The sequence below is a fragment of the Erythrolamprus reginae genome, chromosome 6 (genome assembly GCF_031021105.1).
Source record: "Erythrolamprus reginae isolate rEryReg1 chromosome 6, rEryReg1.hap1, whole genome shotgun sequence".
Lineage (NCBI taxonomy): Eukaryota > Metazoa > Chordata > Lepidosauria > Squamata > Dipsadidae > Erythrolamprus > Erythrolamprus reginae.
This window is the reverse complement of record NC_091955.1, coordinates 41,284,894-41,307,902: the sequence shown is the minus strand read 5'-3', so window position 1 is coordinate 41,307,902 and position 23,009 is coordinate 41,284,894. Positions and strand designations below refer to the sequence as shown.

The 23,009-nt window shown below is 45.8% G+C and overlaps 1 protein-coding gene across 6 annotated transcripts in view; it reads right to left on the bottom strand.

Moving 5' to 3' along the window:
* Positions 1-23,009, bottom strand: part of MON2 (MON2 homolog, regulator of endosome-to-Golgi trafficking) — a 331,402-nt gene that overhangs the window by 193,890 nt on the left and 114,503 nt on the right. For all 6 annotated transcript variants that reach the window (XM_070755596.1, XM_070755593.1, XM_070755594.1 and 3 more), the window contains 4 exons: positions 20,208-20,443; positions 12,519-12,600; positions 4,430-4,611; positions 3,477-3,589 (listed from right to left, as the gene is read on the bottom strand). In XM_070755596.1, the coding sequence (XP_070611697.1) occupies positions 3,477-3,589; positions 4,430-4,611; positions 12,519-12,600; positions 20,208-20,443 (613 nt within the window). The remainder of the gene's footprint in view (positions 1-3,476; positions 3,590-4,429; positions 4,612-12,518; positions 12,601-20,207; positions 20,444-23,009) is intronic.

Here is a 23,009-nt window from a genome sequence, read left to right as displayed (position 1 = left end):
GATTTAGCGGCGAAGTGACGTGAAGGGATGGAAAGCTGAAACCGCCCGGTTTCAGCTCCCCATTCCTCCACGTCACTTCGCCCTGAATGCTTCTTGGCCGCCTGGCAGAGCGCTTGCAGCCAGCAGGCGGCGGCGGTGGGGGGGGGAAGCCTCGCGGGGAAGCCGGGCAAGAGCGATCTTCTGCCGGCCATGGGCGACTCCCCATCGCTCGCCCATGGCCGGCAGAAGATCGCTCTTGCCCGGCTTCCCCGCGAGGCATCAGGTCAGCATTCTGGACGGGCGGGCGGCAGGCAAGGAGGGGGGGAGCCTCGCGAGGAAGCCGGGCAAGAGCGATCTTCTGCCGGCCATGGGCGACTCCCCGCCGTTCGCCCATGGCCGGCAGAAGATCGCTCTTGCCCAGCTTCCCCGCGAGGCAGCAGGTCAGCATCCTGGGCGGGCGGGCGGCGGGGAAGCCGGCGGCCATGGCAGCTACTGCCCCCCCGTTTTAAAAGTGACAGCCGGGCGGCAGCGTTTTTTTGCGGGGGGGGGGGTTTGTTGCACGGATTAATAGACTTTACATTGTTTCCTATGAGAAACAATGTTTCATCTTACGAACCTTTCGTCTTACGAACCTCCTCCTTGCACCAATTAAGTTCGTATCATGAGGTATTACTGTATCACTTTTTCCTTATTAGATATTTTGTATGAGTAGTATTGAACTATGCATTTAACTATGTATTCCTTTTTCTGTATCTGCATTTATACTTTTGAGAGAAGCGGGGAAGATACATCCCCACATTTTATGTTGAATGTTTGTAAGTCTGTGTGTTATTTTAAGAAAATTAATAAAAAAATATTGAAAAAAAAGAAAGAAAAGCCTCTATGGTTTGAAACAGTCTGCTCTCATGTGGCACCGATGTCTCATAGAGAAACTAAATTCAATGGGCTTTATTAAGTCCGACTCTCATGAATGCATGTTTACAAAAGGGCAAGGTAATGTTTATGAAATTATTCTTGTTTATGTTGATGATATTGTTTACATTGGTCCTAACAAACGTATGAGTGAAATTGTTGCAAAAGGTTTAGAAAGACATTTTACTTTGAAAAGCTTAGGACATATTCATGATTATCTAGGAGTTCAAATTGAAAAAACTGAGAAGGGGTTTTGCGTCTACAAGAAAGGAAGGTTGACCAACTTTTGCATAATTGTAACATGTCTGATGCACATCCATGTCGTTCTCCTATGCAAACTGATTTTTACAGGTTGACTCAACAAGAGTATCCTCAATTTGAAGACCAAACGCTTTATCGGTCAGTTATCGGGTCGCTGTTATACATTAGCAGTTGGACAAGACCCGACATTTCACTGAGTATGAATCTTTTGTCAAGATATGTTGGCAAAGCAACTACGTTCCATTGGACATGCATAAAGAGACTACTGAGATACATGAAGTATACAAAAGACATGAAGTTGTTCCTAGAGCCGAAACACGATAAGTCCCCTGAATTGATTTGTTATGCAGATGCTGACTGTGCAGGTGATATAGAAACACGAAAAAGTACTTCTGGTTATATAATGTTTTTGAATGGTTCTCCAATTTATCGGAAAGTTAGAAAACAGAAGTTTATTTCTTGGTCTTCCACTGAAGCTGAATATGCGTGTGTTTCTGATTGTTGTAATGCATTAACCTCTTTTTTTGCTCTCGTTGATAGTATTTGGGGAAATCCCATGAAACCAATTGTTATTATGGAGGATAATGTTTCAGTCATGTTCATAGCTGAAACTGAATATGTTGGAGCTCGTTCACGGCACATCGACATAAGATATAAAAATGCAAGAGAATGCGTAAAACAAGGATTCGTGAAATTACAATATGTGCCTATTACTGAACAAATTGCTGACTTGCTGAATAAACCATTGCCAGCTGACCAACACGAATACCTATCCAAGAAAATGTGCCTTATGTGAACCAATGTCCCTGATGACTGCCAAAGAAGGGGTGTCACGCTGTGTATTGTCAGCCCCAGAGACATTCAGTAATTAAATAGTTAAGTGTATGTTAGTTAGCTCCACCCATTATGATGTAAAATCCTGCCTGTCATACATGTATCATTTCCTTTCTTCTCCGAAGAATCCATCTTCTTTCTTTTGTCTTCAAAGATGTAGCACGCATAGAAAGATGCCTCTGATTAGGCATTAGATATATTTTCTTATTTTCTAATAAAAGTAACTTTGTTTGAAAGCTGTTTCTCTACTTTAATCCATCGACTCTCAGATTTGATTTATTGTAGTCCACGCGAACTATAAACTATAAATCTGTCAGTGTGACCATGGTGGGCATGGTACGGGATTTGGGGGGCAGTAGTTTTAAAATGGCAGGGGGGGCAGACACTTAGGCTGTATGGGGCCCCTAAATTCCTGATGGCAGCGCTGCACGTGAGTAGGTAGCTTCCCCTTTCTTTGCATGCAGAGAAGAGGTAGAAAAGGAAGGGAGAAGAGCTGATGCAAATTTTGCTTCTGTTGGATGGTTGCTCCTGTTAGCAATTTGGTGAAAAATGAAAACTAAGAGGGAAATCACCACCCTGAGCCCTCTCAGAGGGAGATGGGTGGTTAAGAAATATGAAATATAAAATAAATAAAGCTTGCAGGAAAATGGTAAAGAGGAACACAAAGGAAGTCTAAATTTACAAGCCATCATTTAATTTTAAATCATTTCAAAATCAGATTACATTCTACAATAGCCATGCAACTGAAATTAGAATGGTGTCATGAAGACAGAAGAAACCTCAGGAAGATTTTGTTTCTAGCTGCAAAGGTGTTTCTTGACTATTTTACTTTTTCTTACATAAGTACAGTAAGGAGATGTCATTCAAGCAATTGCTGTAAATGATGAATCAGAAAATAACCGATTGATTGACAATCAATTTCATTTTGTTGTCAGCACATTCAACTTTGTACAGAACAAAGTATTCAATGAGAATATTTCATTCATTCAGATCTAGGGTTATCTGAGTGTTCCCTTTATTTTTTGGAACAGTGTATGATGGTAATTAGCATTAGCTCCCTCTCTTGGATCTCATGGGCCTTTTATGTGATTTAATTTGTACTTTTCTGCTCTGTTCTTTTCATCATGCAATAATAGAAATCCCACCCTTTAAAAAAATATTTTAACAAACTATGTCACGCCAATGGGAAAAAAAAGATTGCAATAGCCAAGTACCAAAAACATTGGGACAATCTAAAGTTGACATTGTTCAAATAATCTGCCAATCTGCATATTGTCTGTCTACTCACATACACCTGGATACAATTACATTTTGTACAAAAAAGGACTAAAATAAATAATTAGCATTCAGCTTTATCCAAACATTAGGAAGCTTTCCAGTTAATGAAAATATATGTGGGTTTTTTGAGTTTGGCATGGTTTAATAGTAATGGGGAAATAAGAAAAAATAGATAATAATGAAGAAAAAAAAATTAAAAAACTGTATTTTACCATTACTGTTCCTTGTGGTTGCAGAGCCAATGGTTGCCCTACTGCTACAACTTGCTGATGAGAATCACTTGAGGGACTGATCATTTGCACATTTTGACCTTGAATAGAATATGCTGGAAAGCAAAACAATATTTAGATATATTTCATAAATTATGTTTTTATTCAAAAACACACACACACACACACACACAGAATATAGTTTGTCGGCTATGAATAAATTAACTGCCTTGGAAATGGCCCTGGGTTGGGCCGAGAGGCAAAAAAAGGAGCTGTGATGTTCCTTCAATATACCAGGGTGATTCGACACAAAAAACATGTAGCCCTTCCCTGATACAGAGGTTAAGGGATTGGATACTGCAGCCTAGAGATTAATTCTCTGCCTTACAAGGCAAAGGTTGCAAGTTCAAGTCCCAGTGAGGGTATGGCTAGCTGATGAGGCCAAAATAAGGCCAAAATAGATCTATCCTAGAGTCTCCCTTAATTTTCAAATTCAGCAAAAACATGTGGCATACACACACACACACACGTATATATTATTAAACACAATACTAATAGTTATAACAAACAATTAGTAATACAATTTTAAAAATCCTTAAAAATCAGTTTGTTACTAACGGAGACATTTTAATGTAGCCTTTACATCTAAAATTATGCTGTGCATCCAAAACAGCAATGAAAGTCTTTATAGGCACGTGGAAGTTTGTAATTTCAATGGGCTATTAATAACATTCAACCAATGAAGAAAATACTGGTGGGCTTTCAGAATCTGGCCGTATATAACTCTTTATGTTATATTATATTATATTATCATCCACTTCTTACAGTTCTACAGATCCACATAATATTCTTATAAGTACAGTACATGTGTCTATATTAAGAAAAGTATATTCTTTCAAATTGCAGAGCATTTTTGCATTTAGGTGACATAAAATAAGACTAAATAATATCCTTACATTTATTGGAGAGGGCAGCACTAGTAGTATTCAGTACTGTCAAGGCATAGTGAGGAGGCAAAGAACCTTTGCAAATAGCAGTAATAAAGGCATCTCTAGATGTTACAAGACTTAATTTTCCACACAATGCAGCCATAGTTAGCTCTGCTTTTAGAATATTTTCTGTGGCAGCTTCATCGGTGCTGAAATAGTGCAAAAAATATTAACATAATTCATATAAATTAAAAGTAATCTCAATTAAAAATAAAACATAAATTGGAAATAAAATATATACTTTGTGCACAATTATTAGGCAAATGAGTATTTCAACCATATCATTTTAATTCATATTTTCCACTTCCAAGCTGTATAAAGTTGAATACCTAGTGGATATAAGCATATCAGGTGATGTATTTATGTAATGAGGGAGGGGATGGCCTAAGGAGATCAACACCCTATATCAAGGTGTGCATAATTAGGCAGCTTCTTTTCTTTAGACAAAATGGGCCAAAAAAGAGATTTTAACTGAGTTTGAAAAATCAAAAATTCTTTCAGAGGTATGCAGCACTCTTGAAATTGCTAAGATATTGGGACATGATCACAGAACCATCAAATGTTTTGTTGCAAATAGTCAACATGGTTGCAAGAAATATGTTGAGGAAAAAAATGCATAGTAACTGCCAAAGATTTGAGAAGAATCAAACATGAAGCTACCGGGGGCCCATTAACCTCCAGTGCTTTCATTTTCCAGAACTGCAACCTACCTGCAGTGACCAGAAGTACAAGGTGGTCAGTGCTCAGGGACATGGCCAAGGTAAGGAAGGCTGAAACTTGAGCACTATTGATCAAGATACATAAATCATACAAATATCTTAAGACAGATTTTTCAACGGTTTTATGGACTGATGAGATGAGAGTGACTCTTGACGGAGCAGATGGATGGATCAATAACAGGCACAGAACTCCACTTCAACTAAGATGCAAGAAATGTGGAGGCGGGATACCAGTATGGGGCTGGTATTATTAAAGATGAGCTAGTTGGACCTTTTTGGGTTGAAGATACACTCAAAATCAACTCCCAAACCCACTGCCAAGTTTTAGAAGACACATTCATGAAGCAATGGTACAGAAAAAAATCTTTCAAGAAGAACATGATTTTTATGCAGGATAATGCTCCATCACATGCATCGAAATGCTCCACTGCATATTCAGCCAGTAAAGGCCTTAAAGATGAAAGAATAATGACATGGCCCCTTTCCTCATCTGTCTGATCTAAACCCTATTGAGAACTTGTGGACCCTACTTAAATTTATTTATTTATTTGATTTTTTATGCCGCCCTTCTCCTGAGACTCAGGGTGGCTTACAACATGTTAGCAATAGCACTTTTAAACAGAGCTAGGCTATTGACCCCACAATCCGGGTGCTCATTTTACCCACCTCGGAAGGATGGAAGGCTGAGTCAACCTTGAGCCGGTGATGAGATTTGAACCGCTGACCTTCAGATCTAGCAGTCAGCTTCAGTGGCCTGCAATACAGCACTCTACCTGCTGCGCCACCCCAGCTCTCTAAATGGGAGATTTATGATGAAGAAAAAGAACCGTTGTACCTACCTGAACGGTCTTCTCAGTGCACTGGAAGGAGAGTCCAACATGGGTAATACTCCAATTCTATTGGTAGAGACTGAGTTAAAAATTTACATATTATTTGAGCACCGCCCCCTCTGCTCTTCCCATGAGCCAGTTTTAAAAACGAAGAACTATAGTAAGAGGATAACCAATTTTTATTGATAACCTAATAACTGATTAACTGCATACTCCGGCGTCCCTGCACCCCAACTAAACCGGGTGGGTTTGGACTCTCCTTCCAGTGCACTGAGAAGACCGTTCAGGTAGGTACAACGGTTCTTCTCCATTGCATCTGGAAGGAGAGTCCAACATGGGATATACCAGAGATTTACTGCCCATGGGAGGGAGAATGTCTTGTCAGGGACGTTGGAGATAAACAAACTCGTTGTAACACACGTCTCCCAAATGCCGCCTCTACAGAGGCGAAGGAGTCCAACTTATAATGCCGGATGAAAGTTGACGGAGCTGACCACGTTGCAGCCCTACAGATGTCGTCTATGGACGCCTGGGTGGCCCAGGCTGCTGAGGTCGCTGCACTCCTCGTCGAATGAGCAATCACTCCCGATGGAACCGGTTGCTCACGAGCTCTGTATGCATCCGCAATACAGTCCCTGATCCAACGACTAATGGAAACAGATGAAAGTCCAAGTCCCTTTTTATCTGACGAAAACGACACAAACAGTCTTTCCGTCTTCCGAAAGGTCTCTGTGCGTCGAATGTAAATCTTGACCGCCCGGCGTACATCGATCTTATGCCATCGCAATTCCGATGGGTGATTGCCATGGGTACAAAAGTCAGGCAGGATGAGCTCCTGCTTCCTGTGGAACTCAGAATTTACTTTTGGTATAAAGGAAGGGTCCAACCTCAGCACCACTCGGTCTGGGTAAAAGATACAAAGGTCAGGGCGTACTGATAACGCAGCCAACTCTGACACTCTCCGTGCCGACGTAATAGCCACTAAGAAGGCTGTTTTGATTGACAGCAGTCGTAACGATACTGATCTCAAAGGCTCAAACGGTGGTTTTGTCAAGGCCTTGAGGACCAATTGAAGGTCCCATGAGGGAAACCTCCGGATCGGTGGCGAATGTTGGTTTGTAGCTCCCCGTAGAAAATCCTTAACCCAAGGATGGTAAGCCAAGGAACGGACTCCCTCGACTTGTATCATAGTTGCGAGGGCTGCCACATGGCATTTTAGTGTATTCGGGGCTAGGCCACGATCGAGGCCAGCCTGTAGGAACTCCAGAACCGTAATCACTGAGGCCTGTCCCGTGTCAATTTGCTGTTTGTCGCAGAAACCGCAAAAGGCCGCCCACGTCGTCTGATAAATTCGGGATGTAGATGGACACCTTGCAGCCTGCATGGTGTCAATGACCTTCTCCGGTAGCTTCAATCCTCGTAGCCTGACCCGTTCAAGTGCCAAACGGTCAGTTAAAGCCACTGTGGATCTGGATGTTGTAGGTTCCCCTGGCTGAGGGAGATCATCTGGTCCGGAATCCTCCAAGGGGTTGACACCGACAATGCCACTAGGTCGGAGAACCACGGACGGCAAGGCCAGTGTGGGGCCACCAGCAATACCTCCGCTCCTTCCCTCAGGATCTTCTCCACCACTCTTGGGAGAAGAGGCGTTGGTGGGAACGCATAGAGCAGCCCTGGCGGCCAGGGTGTTAGGAGAGCGTTGACCTCCTCTGCGCCCGGCGCCGGAAACCTTGTGTAGAATCTCGGAAGTTGAGCATTCAGGGGACTGGCGAACAGGTCCACTAATGGAAGTCCAAACTGCCTCACCACCTGTTGAAACAGGACCGGATCCAGCCTCCACTCCGATGGATCCAAGGTGGAGCGGCTCAGCCAATCCGCCTGCGTATTGGATACTCCCGCAATGTGCTCCGCTGCCAGGGACCGCAGATGTTGTTCGGCCCAGCGGAATAGTGCCTCCGTCTCCTCCATGAGACGCTGCGACCGTGTGCCCCCTTGGTGGTTTACGTGAGCTCTGGTCGCCACATTGTCCATGAGCACTAACACGTGCTGTTGTTGGACCAGGGGAGCAAATGCCTTTAGTGCTAGAAACACAGCTTTTAATTCCAGAAAGTTGATGTTGACCGATGAAAGATCCTCCGCTGTCCACAGACCCTGAGCCATGTGGGCCCCAATGTGAGCTCCCCATCCGGTAAGGCTGGCGTCGGTGGTCAAAATGACCTGATCCGGTACCCGGAAGGGGGATCCCCTGCTTATAGCTGCCGATGCCCACCATCTCAGGGACTCCTTGACCTTTCATGGCAAGCAGACTCGCCTGTGGGAATGGCTCACCTTGATCCTCTGAGCAGGAAGTAGGAACCACTGCAGTTGCCTGATATGAAACCTGGCCCAGGGAACTATGCCAATGGCGGACACCAGAGTTCCCAATATTTTTGACAGCAGCGACAATGGTATTGGCCCCGTATGGAGGCCTGAAATCAACCGTCGGATGTTGTTCTGTCTTTCTGGTGACAACGACACTGTGCCCTCCAGCGTGTCTATAATGGCTCCTAAGTGTAAAAGCTTGGTGGTAGGTACTAGCTGGCTTTTCGCCACGTTGATCGTGAAACCGTGAAGTTCTAACGTGCGAACTGTCTCGCTGAGATCTTTCTCTGCCACTACCTGGGACCTGGACAATATGACTATGTCGTCCAGGTATGCCATCAGTCTGATGGATCTTGCTCTTAAGCTGGCGGTCAGTACGTCCAAGAGCTTGGTAAATGTCCTTGGGGCCGATGACAGGCCGAATGGCATGGCCCTGTATTGGTAGTGTCTGCCTTCGGTGAAGAATCTGAGAAATCTGCGATGGTCCGGATGGATAGGGACATGCAGATATGCCTCCTTGAGGTCGATGGATGTCAAAATGTCTCGGTGTCGTATGGAAGCCAGAATGGTCTGCAAGGAGTGCATCCTGAACCTTCGGTATTTTATGAATAGGTTCAGTTGCTTCAGGTTGAGGATCAACCTGCAGCCTCCTGAGGGTTTGGGGACGATGAAAATCATGGAATAAAATCCCCTGCCCTCGTCCTGTGGTGGAACCAACTCTATGGCTTGGATTTCCAACAGGTGTGAGATCTCTTGGCGTAATTGTAGTTTCTTTGCCATGTCCTTTAGTATGGGACAGCGTAGAAACCAGCTGGGAGGTGGTTGGATGAATTCTAGTCGAAGCCCATATGTGACTGTTGCTATGGCCCATTTGTCGGAGGATGTTGCCTGCCAAGCCGTGCAGAACTCCTGTAGTTTCCCTCCGATAGGCTGAGGGCTGGTCGCATCATTTGGTGCGTTTGAACCCTCTTTGGGTGTTTCCTCGAAAGGGCCTCCTAGACTGGTGATAGCTCCTTGTCCTATCCTGGAAGGAGCCGCGGTCACTCCTATAGGACTGCTGACCATATTGTCCCTGGGAAAAGGACCGTTGGTTTTGAGGAGCCCCGGTGGAGGAATCCCAACGAAAGCACTGACGCCTTGAATAAGGAGTGAACCTCCTGTCCGGCCGCCTGTTAGCCCTAGGCAGTACTTTCCTCTTATCCTTGTCCCCCACTAAGACTTTCTCCAACAGGTCTCCGAAGAGTGTGGAGCCTTGAAAGGGGCCGGAGGCTAGGTGCCATTTAGATTTAAGATCCGCCTGCCAGTTCCGTAGCCACAACAGGCGGCGCGATGACAAAGTGGTTGCCATGCTTCTGGCGGAGAACTTGGCCGCGTGAAGAGTGGCGTCCGCCGAAAATTCTGTCGCCGCCAATAGCTTACTCAAGTCCTGTTGGCCCCTGGAGGCCTCTTGTTGTCTGGGCTGCCGAGCCTGGCCTGGCCCAAGATGTGCTGGGCGAAGGCATGGCCTGGGGTAGGGGCAGAAACTGCCTATCCGGTGACCAGTCCCCTTCTGGTGTAACCCCTGTAGGCCCAAAGGTAGATGGGGGTGACATAGGGTCTGAAGGTTGCCTCTGAGTTAGAGGGAGACCCACTGGGGATGCCTGTAATGCTGCTTCCAGCTTCTTTTCCAATGCTTTAATACGTTTTTCAGCCTCTTTAATGGAGGAGGAGGAGGCAGAAGAGTGTGACTTTGATTTCTCTTTGGCCTTCCCCTTTGCCTTGTCCTTAGATGAGGCAGGGGAGCTGGGGACCTCCTTCCCTTGATGTTCCTCCATAGTACTCACGGCTGCTGTGTAATATGGCAACTTTCCTTCCAATAATAGCCCAGGATTATGGCTTTCTGACCACCGGTAGCTTGGATCTCACTATCCTCGTCAGAAGTGCTCCAAAAACGGCGTCTTTAGCCTCCTTGGGCCCGCGCCTGCGCACTAGGGCCGATTCGCCCATTTGCGCTTGTTTGCCGCCCGAAAAAAGCTTTTGCGCGCCAAAACGCGTCTTGCTGCTCCAGCCGCCTTCAAGATGGCGGCGCCCAGTTCGCGTGGCTTCTCCGGCCGCTCTCGGGCCCCTCCGCTGACCGGGGGTGTCTTCCAGCCCCGTCCCGTCCTCCGGAGGGTGCCCGCACCCGTTGTGGGTCCTTTCGGGGCGCTTGGCGGTTTCGGCTGCTGCGGCCACCGCGGCGGCTCTAACGGCCGCTCCGCTGACTTCCCAGTCAGCTGTGAGGCGCTCGGCTCCGTCCGCTTCGTGCGCTCGGATTTCAAGCCTCCCAGTGGGGGGGCCGGACCCCCCCACCTTCGGCTGACAGCCCCGGTATGGTCTCGGAGACCAGGGACCCCCAGGCTGGGTGCTTCTCTACGGGGTGCTCCCACTGGGGGAAGGCAAACAACCCCTGAGAAGGTTCGTTGGGGGTGTTTGTCCGCTGAGGACAGAGACCCCTGACCGTCTGATCCTCTTCAGTCTCCTGCATCTGAAACACAAAGAAGAGGATTAAAATGGTAACAACATGCTAAAACATTTTATTCACTATTTTTCTTATTTTAAGTACTTAAACTCTCTAAGCTACAACTCAGTATGTCTCTACACTTAGACTGAGTTTTTAAAACTGGCTCATGGGAAGAGCAGAGGGGGCGGTGCTCAAATAATATGTAAATTTTTAACTCAGTCTCTACCAATAGAATTGGAGTATTACCCATGTTGGACTCTCCTTCCAGATGCAATGGAGAACAGTGCACATCTCTGAACAGTGTCCTGAAAGCTGTGATTGTTCCTGCACAAAAAGTTGATTGTCAACAGGTGAATAAACTAACACTCATGAATAGAAGGCTTATGACTGGTACTGAAAAGAAAGATGGCTATATTGGTCAGTGATTTTTTTTTTGAAATGTCAGAAATGTTTATTTGTACATTTTAGTTGTTTATTATTCTTACTCTAACAGGTGGAAATAAAGAAGTGATATGGCAAATTTTTATTTTTCATTTATTGCATAATTCTGCACACTAATAGTTGCCCAATAATTGTGTACACATAGATATTCCCCTAAGAAAACCAAAACCTCACTTTTACTTTCTTAAATATTCAGGTTTGAGGTTTATTAACATTTTAGATTGACTGATAGCACTGTAGTTGTTCAATAATAAAAATAATCCCCAAAATAAAATTTGCCTAATGTGTATAGGGTGCAGAAGGAAAATATTTCTGTAAGAATTAAACAAGGTATCATAAGACATGCAAGATAATTGCCAGAATAATTCTGAAGACACAAAACAAATTTAAAATAGAGCCTTTTAATGGTATGAACTTATTAATGTATTTCAAATGTACATGTTTTGAAAATGTACATGTTGTAGAATCTTTTTGGAAAATCATTTTGCATATGGGGTTACACAAAAAATGTACAATAAAGCTTTGTGTTACACTAAAGTAACACAAATCTTTATATTAATTCCAATCTTGGGGCTGTACAGATAGGAAGATCAATCTCACAGAATTCTCCGAAGTAATAATTCTAGCTAAGAAAATGTGAGAATAGATTAACATTAGTGGAAGTCTCTGTCTTATGCTATAATTTATTTATCTCAATTGTTATATTATCAGCTGTGGGGGTGCAACGGTTAGAATGCAATACTGCAAACTCACTGTTTGTTCCAGGAGTTTGATTCTGAGCTGCTCCAGGTTGACTCAGAATTCCAACCTTGGAAAAATGAGCACCCAGATTGTTAGGCCAATACGCTAACTTCCTAAACTGCTTAGAGAGGACTACAAAGTACTGTGAAGTAGTATATAAGTTTAAGTGCTAATTGCTATCATGTGCTTGGTATCAAAAATTATAAATATCATGTGACCATATTTATGGATACAGTATTTTAATGTTAAATAGATATACGTTTTCTCTAGAAGAATAGAAAACTTAGTCTTGCTTAACTAATCTTTGCAATGATATCCAATTCTTTATAGCTTTTTGGCTATAAGTAGTTTTCTATAATTTTGTTTCTTTTAACTCTTCAGAAATAAGATACTTAGTTGACATGCAATTTGCTATATGAAGTCTTAGCTTGCCTGTAAGAAAACATAATTTTCAAAAATGAAACTATTTAAAAACAATTCAATACCTAGCATCCAGAAGTAAAGACAATGCAGCAAGAAGACCACACCAACATGCATTCACCATTTCTTCCCAAACAATTCTGTGATCTTAAAGAAAACAAGTTTACAATACTATTAAATAATACTTAGCAAATCAATTATAGACAATACATTTCTTGGTGCATTTTTGTTTTCACTTAACGTACACTGTCCCCACAGTTATATGATCACGATTTCCAACATCCTTTCTCAGCTATTAACAAGAAAAGACAATGGGACAGCTGGCAGGAAGTTACAAGTCATGGTCATTTAAAGTGTTTACTTAAAGAGAAACATGATCCTTGTTTAATGACCACAGCTGGGATTGTTGGAACTGCCATCATGTAGTGGTACAATCAACAGGATGTCATGCTTTATAACTGTGTTGTTTAGCAATGACAATTCCAGTTCCAATTGCCAGTGTAAACTGGGACTGCCTGCATTTTATTTATATAGTGAAGAGTAATTTGTGTGATGTAAAGATAGTTACATATAATTCCAAAACAATTTTTCAATTTTCACATTTTTAATCTACAAATCAAGTGCTTTAGGAGAAATATACTTCAACTATTGTCATTTTATGAGGTAATGCAGACAAAAAGTATACTGAGAAATACTGTTCTATCTTTATTATAAGTTGACAGTAACAGAATCTTGCAAATCTGAAAGTATATATCTCTCTGCTCACATCTACAATCAAAGAAACGAGATGCTTGCCATGTCCCTATTTCGTCTGCAGGTTAAGCTGCCTATTATCTGATTAGCCGCCCCGAGTCTTCGGAGAGGGGCGGCATACAAATCTAATAAATTATTATTATTATTATTATCACTGTCTAGACTACAGTGTTCCCTTGATTTCTGCGGGGGATGTGTTCCGAGACCGCCCGCGAAAGTCGAATTTCCGCGAAGTAGAGATGCGGAAGTAAATACACCATTTTTGGCTATGGAATCACAAGCCTTCCCTTAACACTTTAAACCCCTAAATTACCATTTCCCATTCCCTTAACGACCATTTACTCACCATTATTACTGGTACTCACCATGGAATAAGACACTTAGTGATCCTGATATTTATAAACATAATTATTTATTAACAATAATAATTTTTTTTGTTATTTATTTGCAAAAAGGACCGTTGAACTTACCTGAACGGTCTTCTCGATGCACTGCAAGGAGAGTCCAAGATGGGTAATTCTACAGTCTGATTGGTCGGGACTGAGTTTAATTTAAATATTAGGCAGGCACCGCCCCCTTAGCCCTCCAGTCTAAAGGAAACGAAGGAGCAGTAAAGCTAACAAAATTTATTGAAACATTCAAGGTAACTAGCAAAGATAAAAACACACACAACCCTCCAACAGGAGCCCCGGTCCCGAATTCGGGCAGGATTGGACTCTCCTTGCAGTGCATTGAGAAGACCGTTCAGGTAAATTCAACGGTCCTTCTCCAATGCACTTGCAAGGAGAGTCCAAGATGGGATATACCCAAGATATTAACAAAGGGAGGGAGAAGGCTGGACCGGGGGCTCTGAAAAGGAACACACCAACACACCCGCTGCAATACCCTCCTCCCAAAAGCTGCCTCCGCGGAAGCAAAGGAGTCAATCCGATAATGTCTGACGAATGTGGACGGAGCCGCCCAAGTGGCTGCCCTACAAATGTCCTCTAACGAAGCCTGAGTTCTCCAGGCTGCTGTAGTGGCCGTACTGCGTGTAGAATGTCCAGTAAGTCCTTGTGGTACATGAGAACCCTTAGTCTTGTAAGCCTCTGCAATGCACTCACGCAACCAGCGGCTAATGGTCTGAGAAGAGACTTTGGTGCCCAACGATCTAGTTGCAAAGGACACAAACAAAGCCTCTGACACTCTGAATTCCTGAGTCCTGCGGATATAAATTTTCGAGGCTCGTCTCACATCGAGTTTATGCCACCACAGCTCTGAAGGGTGAGTCCCATGGGCACAGAAATCCAGTAGGACTATTTCCTGTGCCCTGTGAAAGGTGGAGTTGATTTTTGGGAGAAATGCTGGATCAAGTCTTAAGACCACTCTATCCGGGTGAAACCTGCACAGGTCTTCCCTGGTGGAGAAAGCAGCAATCTCAGAGACCCTCCTGGCAGATGTGATCGCCACCAAGAAAGCAGTCTTGAGAGTCAACATTCGGAGTGGAATATGGCGAAACGGTTCGAATGGAGGACCAGTTAAAGCGTGTAACACCAAAGACAAATCCCAGGAAGGGAACCGATGTATCGGTGGTGGCCTGATGTTGGCGGCCCCTTTTAGAAAGTCCCTGATCCAAGGATGTCTGGTGAGGGGGCAGTAACTGTCTCCTCCTATTATCGTGGATAAAGCGGCCACATGACGGCGCAACGTGTTTGGTGTGAGTCCTTTTTCCAAGCCTGCCTGAAGAAAGCTTAAGACCATGAGAGGGGAGGCCCCTTGTGGATCCACCTCCCTTTCCTCACAGAACGTGCAAAAGGAAGCCCAGGTCGCTTGGTAGATTCTTCTTGTCGAAGGCCTGCGAGCAGCCTGAATCGTTTCGATGACTGTGTCTGGCACATTTTGGCGTTTCAGATGTTCCCGCTCAATCGCCACACGGTCAGCTGCCACCACTGAGGCTCTGGATGTGATATCGAGCCCTGGGAGAGGGAGATCCGGTGGTTCGGAATCCTCCAGTGGGGCGACACTGACAATTGCATCAAATCCACAAACCAAATGTGGCGAGGCCAGTAAGGGGCCAACAACAGCACCTCCGCCCTTTGCTCCAGAATCTTCCGCACTACCTTGGGAATGATTGAGATCGGTGGAAATGCGTACAGAAGCCCTGGTGGCCACTGAAGTCGAAGAGCGTTCACCCCTTCCGCACCCGGGGCCAGGAAGCGGGAGAAGAAACGTGGGAGCTGAGAGTTGCCCTGAGTAGAAAACAGGTCTAAGACTGGCCTCCCAAACCTCTGAACAATTTCCAGAAAAACTGCGGGATCCAACTGCCACTCCCCTGGGTCCAAGGTCTCCCGGCTCAGCCAGGCCGCGCACACATTCTCCACCCCTGAGATGTGCTCTGCCGACAGGGAAGCCAGATTGGCCTCCGCCCACCTGAGCAGGGACTCCGACTCCCTCATCAGTCTCCAAGAGCGCGTCCCCCCCTGTCTGTTGATGTGAGACCGGGTGGAGACATTGTCGGTCCGCACAAGGACATGATGGCCCCTCACTAAGGTCGCGAAACTGAGGAGGGCCAAGGAGACCGCCTTCAACTCCAGAAAATTGATGTTGACATCCCACAAGTCCGACGGTTCCCATAGGCCCTGGGCCATATGTGAGGAGAGATGAGCTCCCCACCCAGTCAAGCTGGCGCCTGGCGTCATCGTAAGAAGGTAACGTTCCAGAAATAGAGAACCCTTTCCCAGTGCTGGGGACACCCACCACTGTAAGGATCTTCGTACCTTTGCATCGAGATGCACCCGTTGGTGAGAGTGGCTGAACTTCCTCCTCTGGAATGGCAAGAGGAACCATTGGAGAGGACGTAAGTGATACCTGGCCCATGGAGTGATATCGATACATGAGACCAGCGTACCGAGCAGCTTGGATAGGAAGGAGAGTCTGGGGTATTGTTGAGATGTCAATTCCCGAACGAGCTCCCTGATGGTGGACTGCCTCTCCTGGGACAGGAAGACAAGGCCCCTCCTGGAGTCTATGATGGTCCTCAGGTGAGCAAAACGGGTCGTAGGAGTTAAGTGGCTTTTGTCGAAATTGACCGAAAAGCCATGATCTTGAAGCGCCTGGATTGTTACATGCAAGTCCTGATAGGCAAGGTCTCTTGTCCGGGACAGAATCACGATGTCGTCCAGATAGGCCATCAGGCGTACCGATTGATGCCTGAGACTGGCCGTGAGGACGTCTAGCAGCTTCGTGAATGATCTTGGGGCTGATGAAAGCCCGAATGGCATGGCCCGGTACTGGAAATGGGCCCCATCCAGATTGAAGCGCAGATACTGTCGGTGAGGTGGAAAAATGGGGACATGGAGGTAGGCCTCCTTTAGGTCTATGGATGTCATATAGTCCCCTTGCCTGATGGCTGCCAGAATAGACCTGAGAGAATGCATTTTGAACCTTCTGTACTTGACATAAAGGTTCAATCTCCGAAGGTTCAGTATGAGACGTACCCCTCCTGATGACTTCGGGACTAGGAAGATTGCTGAGTAGAACCCCATACCCTGTTGGGGTAGAGGGACCTCCTCGATGGCCCCTATCTCCAACAGGTGTGACACCTCTTGGTACAGAAGCCTCTTCCTGTGAATGTCCAAGGGAGTACGACAAGGAAGATAGCGGCAAGGTGGAGGGCGAAGAAACTCGATCCTCAGTCCTTCTGATACCGTGGCAGCCACCAAGGGGTCCGAGGAGGTGTTTGTCCAGATGTCCGAGAAATGTATTAGCTTGCCGCCCAAGGGGAAATCCACTGGAAAGTCACTTGGCCTTCCTGAAGCCCCTGTTGGAACCTCTGAAGGGGCGGCGGCCTTGAAAGGACCTGTTGCGATCAGACTGAGAGGCCCTGTCTGATCGAAAGGAACCCTGGCCAAAGGATCCTTGAAAGTAGGGCCTCGACATCTGATTATTAGTCGAGGATGAATCTGACTGAAAGGGCTGTCTCCTCTGATAAGGATTAAAGCGTTTCTCCTGTTTCCTGCTGGATCTAGGCATAACCTTTTTCTTATCCTTATCTTCCACTAGCACATCGTCCAGGACCTCCCCGAAGAGTTTCTTGCCTTTGAAAGGTGAAGAGGCAAGGGCCCATTTGGATTTTACATCGGCCTGCCAATTCCGCAACCAAATGAGCCTCTGGGAAGCCACCGACGACGCCATTGCCCTAGAGGCGAACTTAGCCGCATTAACTGTGGCATCCGCGGAGAATTCCGTGGCCGCCAACAGCTTGTTCAGGTCCTGGCGAAGTCTCCCATCTTGTGGATCGACTCTGGACTGGAGCTCTTGTATCCAGAGGATCGTAGCTATATTAAAAAATGAGGCCGCCGACGCAGCCCTTACGGCCCAAGCCACCATTTGGTGAGCCCTACGAACGACATTGTCCGCTCTCTTGTCCTCAGCCCTTAATCCCTCCTGAGACTCTGAAGGGACAAGGGCATTTGAGACCAAGCTGGTCACCGGCTTGTCCACTGTAGGAAGCTCCAGAAGATCCTCCATAGCCTGGTCAAAAGTATAAAAGCGCTTGTCCAGGTTAGATGGGCCCTGGGCCGTCGCAGGGCTCTCCCATGGGCACTGGACTGTCTCCAGGAACAGGTGGGAGGATGGCACATTAACAGTCTCCTGTTTGGGGAAGACAGACAGGCCTCCCGTGGGCTGACCCGGCGCTGAAGGTGCACCCTGACCACCTTCTCCAGCCTGGTCAATGGTCGCCTTTGCCTTGTTCAGCAAGACCCTGAAGAGGGATGACTTAAACAAACCAGTGTAGATTGGTTGTTCCGGTGGCTGGTCATCGCCGGACAGCTCATCCTCCGCCTCACTAAACTCATCTCTGGAGAAGGTATCCTCCTCTCTGGACTCCATGATCGATTGAGAAGCAGGAGCCACCCAGGGATCCCTATACCTGGGTGGCTGCGGAATTGTTGGCAGCTGCTGTTGCTGTTGCACCGCATTAGCCATCCCCTGGGTGTATGCGCTGGAGATAAGGTCCTGCAGAGCCTGTGGCATGCTCTGCCAAGCGTCCTGAGCATTGCGCAGCCCCACAGCCGTTGGGGTGAATGTAGCTGCAGGGGACTGTCCAAAATGTTGAGGAGCAGCAGCCTGAGGAGCCATCAAAGTGCTGGGCCAGGAGGCTTGTCTCCCCAAAACTAAGGCCTCTGGTCTAGCTGGAGCAGTTGACTGGATGACCCTCTCAGAAGACCAATCCCTCTCAGAGGCCGAGCCTACAACCCCTGGTGTAAACATGGGGGAGGCTGGCGGAGGGATGGCATGGATGGGCTGAGCAGAAGATGCAGGTCCCACTGACCTCTGAGAGGCCTCCAACTGCCTCTCAAGCGCCTTTATGTGCTTCTCAGCCTCCCTGAGAGAGGCCCCCTGAGAAGATTTCGGCTTCTGGGGCCTTTCCTTGAGGGTGCTGGGCCTGGTAACAATGGCCTCTTCCCCAGATTGGGCTGATTGATCTGCCATGTCAGTATTTACTCACGAAAGGAAGAGTAGAACAGCAAAAGCAGCAACGCCACACCAACGATTGACAGTTAAGAAAGCCCTCAGAAGCAAGCCTCTAACTGCGCCTGCGCGTTGTCAGGCAGGAGAAACGCTCGGTGCTCCTATCTCTTCGCCTGAGAGAGGTTGCCGAATGAGCAGTTTTGTTGGGTAGAAAAAAATGGCCGCCGGGCCGTTGCCTCGGCAACCCTGGATACATTTGGGCGCGTTCCAAGCAGCCCTGAGTATCCCCGCCTTCCAAAATGGCCACCGGATTGTCGTTATGGCAACGGGCGGGAAGCCAAGCTCTCCCGCCCTCCGACTGCCTTTTCAAAGGCCCTGACACCAGGCCTGCGCCTCAGAGTCTGGCGCCCAACCTTGCTCCGTTCCCATTCCGAATGCTGACGATGCCGATCGCGTGCTTCCGTGCCTGGGAGGCACCCAGCTGATCGTCGGCTCGCAAGGTAGTGCGGAGCGGCGGGCGGGGGGGAGCGGTTAGCGCAAATCCCCTCACGGAGGCCCCTGCCCGGAGTGGACAGGCGGCCCTGTGACCTATTCGCCACGGGAGGGGCGGACCCCCCCGAGGCGTCAGTCACCACCTCGGCTACTGGGCGCTACCACGGAAGTAGGCAACCCGGGAGCTCTCTCTGTGTCGCACAAGGGCCTCCAACAATGTGGGGACAAGAACAGAGGAGCAGCAGCTGACAGGGTTAAACTCTCTGGAGGTTTGAACCCTGGCTGCCCGAGGAAACCTTCCCCCCTGCTGCACCTGCAAGACAAAAAAAGAAAAGAAATAAAAATATTAGTACAAATTTATTAATAAACATGAACATTAATAACAAAACATGAGAAGAACAAACTCAAAGTCCCTTTACTGCGACTGAGTTTTTTAGACTCGAGGGCTAAGGGGGTGGTGCCTGCCTAATATTTAAATTAAACTCAGTCCCGACCAATCAGACTGTAGAATTACCCATCTTGGACTCTCCTTGCAAGTGCATTGGAGAATTATTAGTTTGGCGATGACGTATGACGTCATTGGGTGGGAAAAACTGTGGTATAGGAAAAAACCCGCAAAGTATTTTTTAATTAATATTTTTTGAAAAACCGTGATATAGGCTATTCGTGAAGTTCGAACCCGCAAAAATCGAGGGAACACTATATCTCCTCCTCCTATCTCCCAAGATTAGTTCCATATTCCATTAATCTTTAATCAAACTTGTAATAAACAATCTAAAATGTTATTAAATATGGCTGTCCAAAGTTTGGTAATAGAACAGGATTTTTTTTATTAAAATATTACATGCCAGTTTATAGGGCAAAACTAATGGAATATTTCAACAGCACTCATAAACACTTAATAAACAAAATCTAAAGAATTAGTTTTGTATATTTTAAAACTATCAAATAAATAAATATATTTTAAATCAACGAAGTTTGATCTGAAACACATCCTATCAGCTCCTTGATGCTGCCTTTCTGTTATCAACCCAGTTTTGGACATCATCATATACCTTTATCTTTGTCAGTTTGATCAGATACTGAATGAAAATCCTTGTGGTATGAAGATGCTGTTGGTGAGGACTGTGCATCGACTGTTGATACTTGACTGTTTGTTTCAATATGTCCCAATTCTTCTTCAATCATGTTAGTTATGCCACGGACAAGATCAAGCAAACAATGAAATGCTACTGACATAGCATAGCCTTCAGGTATTGTTGGTGGCTCAACTTTATCCAACATTTCTAGACTAAAATATGAAGAAAAATCCATCCAAAATCAATCATATGGAACTGCTGTTTTATAAATATATTTACATTACTGCAAAAGACCAACATGCAGGTCCATATTCAAAAGAGAACTAAAACATGTTAACCTGAGTCAATAAAACAGTTGAAAATAAAACTGGTTAAATTGTTACTTTTCAAGCTGGATGATGAAATGGAAATTCTCTAGATCAGCGGCCCCCAGCCTTTCAGCTTTGCAGACAGGTAGTGACTGGATGGGGACCCCTGCTCTAGACTTATTAAACCAAATAAGATAATATCAATATTTAATGCTTTGAACATCTGTATGTCAAAAGAATTAGCTCTGAAGCTTTCAAATACTAATCTGATGCAAAGGCCTGACGTCGTAAGACTAACTTGCATTATTTATTGCATTTTTGTTCTGGTCTTTCATTAGGTTATACAGAACTATAACTGTCTGGTTTGGTTCTGCAATCCAACAAGACAAACACAGACTTCAGAGGATAATCAGAACTGCAGAAAAAACCATTGCTGCCAACCTGCCTTCTATTGAGGACCTGTATACTGCATGAGTCAAAAAGAGGGCTGTGAAAATATTTACAGACCTCTCCGTCCTGGACATAAATTGTTTCATCTCCTACCATCAAAATGTCGCTATAGCGCAGTGATGGTGAACCTTTTTTTCTTTGGGTGCCAAAAGAGTGTGCACGTGTACTATCATGCACATGCGAGCGCCCACACTCATAATTTAATGCTTGGGGAGGACAAAAACAGCTTCTCCCTCCCCCGGAGGCCTTCTGGAGGCTGGAAGCGGCTTGTTTCCCAATTACGGTGGGCCCAGTAGGCTCGTGTTTCTCCCTCCCTAGGCTCCAACGGCTTCCTGGGAGCCAGGGGAGAGTAAAAATGTCCTCCTCCATCCCCCCCGAAGGCTCTCTGAAAGCCAAAAACACCCTCCTAGAGTCTCTGTGTGAGCAAATAATCAGCTGGTCTGCACATACATGCATGTTGGAGCTGAGCTAAGGCAATGGCTTGTGTAGTAGTAGCTGGATGGTGCAAACAAGGATGATACAAATAAGTTATAATGAGGCATGGATAAGGGTTCTATCCCAGTTCTTATGATACAGTCTATAAAAATTGCTCAAAACCTAGATCTTTCCTCAAATCCTCCCACACAAGTTAAAGTGCCAGCTGCAATAAATACAAACAACATCTTTCAGGCAAGGTGGTCCACCTGGAAAAATCCCTGCAGCAATCGGGATTCTGCAGCCAAAAGGAGACCAATAGTTCGAAAATAGCAGAAGGGCTCACCCACTTGGTCTCTCTCCCTGGTGGTATCTTTCCAGAGATGACAAACTGGCTTTAACCCCAGGGAGCCAAGGCACTGAAAAACCTGCTTCTTGATGTTATAGCGGTCCCAACAAGTTCTACAACCACTCTGACCACTTCTCCGATGCAAATTATGCTGATCACGACGCCCGGAAAAGTTTCCTGGCGTCCATAGCGTGTTCGGCATCTCCAGGCTTCCAGACCAATTTCTGCCAGTCGCTGCTGCTCCGATCATTCTCCGCAGCTAAAAACACCACACACGGCCACGGAATTGGCCACTTGCAGCCCTCCCCAGCTCCACTTTCACGGGCAAAGCATTGCAGAAGGCTATTGCAGCCAAAAAAGGAGCTTGGGAGCCCGTTTTCACTGGCAGGGTGCTCAGGCCACCACAGGTGATGTTAACCTGGCCACACCTAACCTGGCCATACCCACCCCAACCCACTAAGTTCAAACAAAACCCTGATGCAGCCCTCAATGAAATTGAGTTTGACACCCTAGATCAAAATCAGTTACAATTCTATATTCCTCTTCAGTTTTACTATACTTCTTATAGGTTGTCCTTTATTTACAACCATAAGTGAGCCTGGAATTATTAAGCATGTTAACATATGACAATGTTACATCTTTTGTGACAATAGTTAAGTATGGGAATAGAAAATAAGTCGGTAAGTGTTGTATTGCCTATGTTCAAATCAATGGTGAGACCACACTTGGAGTACTGTGTACAGTTCTGGTCACCACACCTCAAGAAGGAAAGGTGCAAAAAAGGGCAACAAGAATGATAATGGAAATGGAGCACCTCCTTTATGATACCAGGTTACAACGCCTTGGTCTCTTCAGCCTTGAAATATGGTGTTTAAGGGGTGACTTGATAGAAGTGTATAAAATCATACTTGGGATAGAAAAGGTGGATAGAGAAAAATTCTTTTCTCTATCACACAATACTAGGGCAAGGGGGCACTCCCTAAAGCTCATAGGCATGAAAGTGAGGACAAATCAAAGAAAATATTTCTTCACCCAGAAGGTCGTTGGTTTATGGAATTCACTTCCAGAAGAGGTCGTGACAGCCATAGTTCCCTCTAAGCTGAGCAGTGAGCAATCGCTCACTTAAAAATCATCATCAACTCAGAGTTTTCCAAACCTGCCCAGAAGCCGAGAGGGAAAGAGTGAGAGGGAAGGAGAGAGAGAGGAAGAGAGGAAGAGAGAGAAACAGATAGAAAAAAGAGAGGAAGGAAAAGAGAA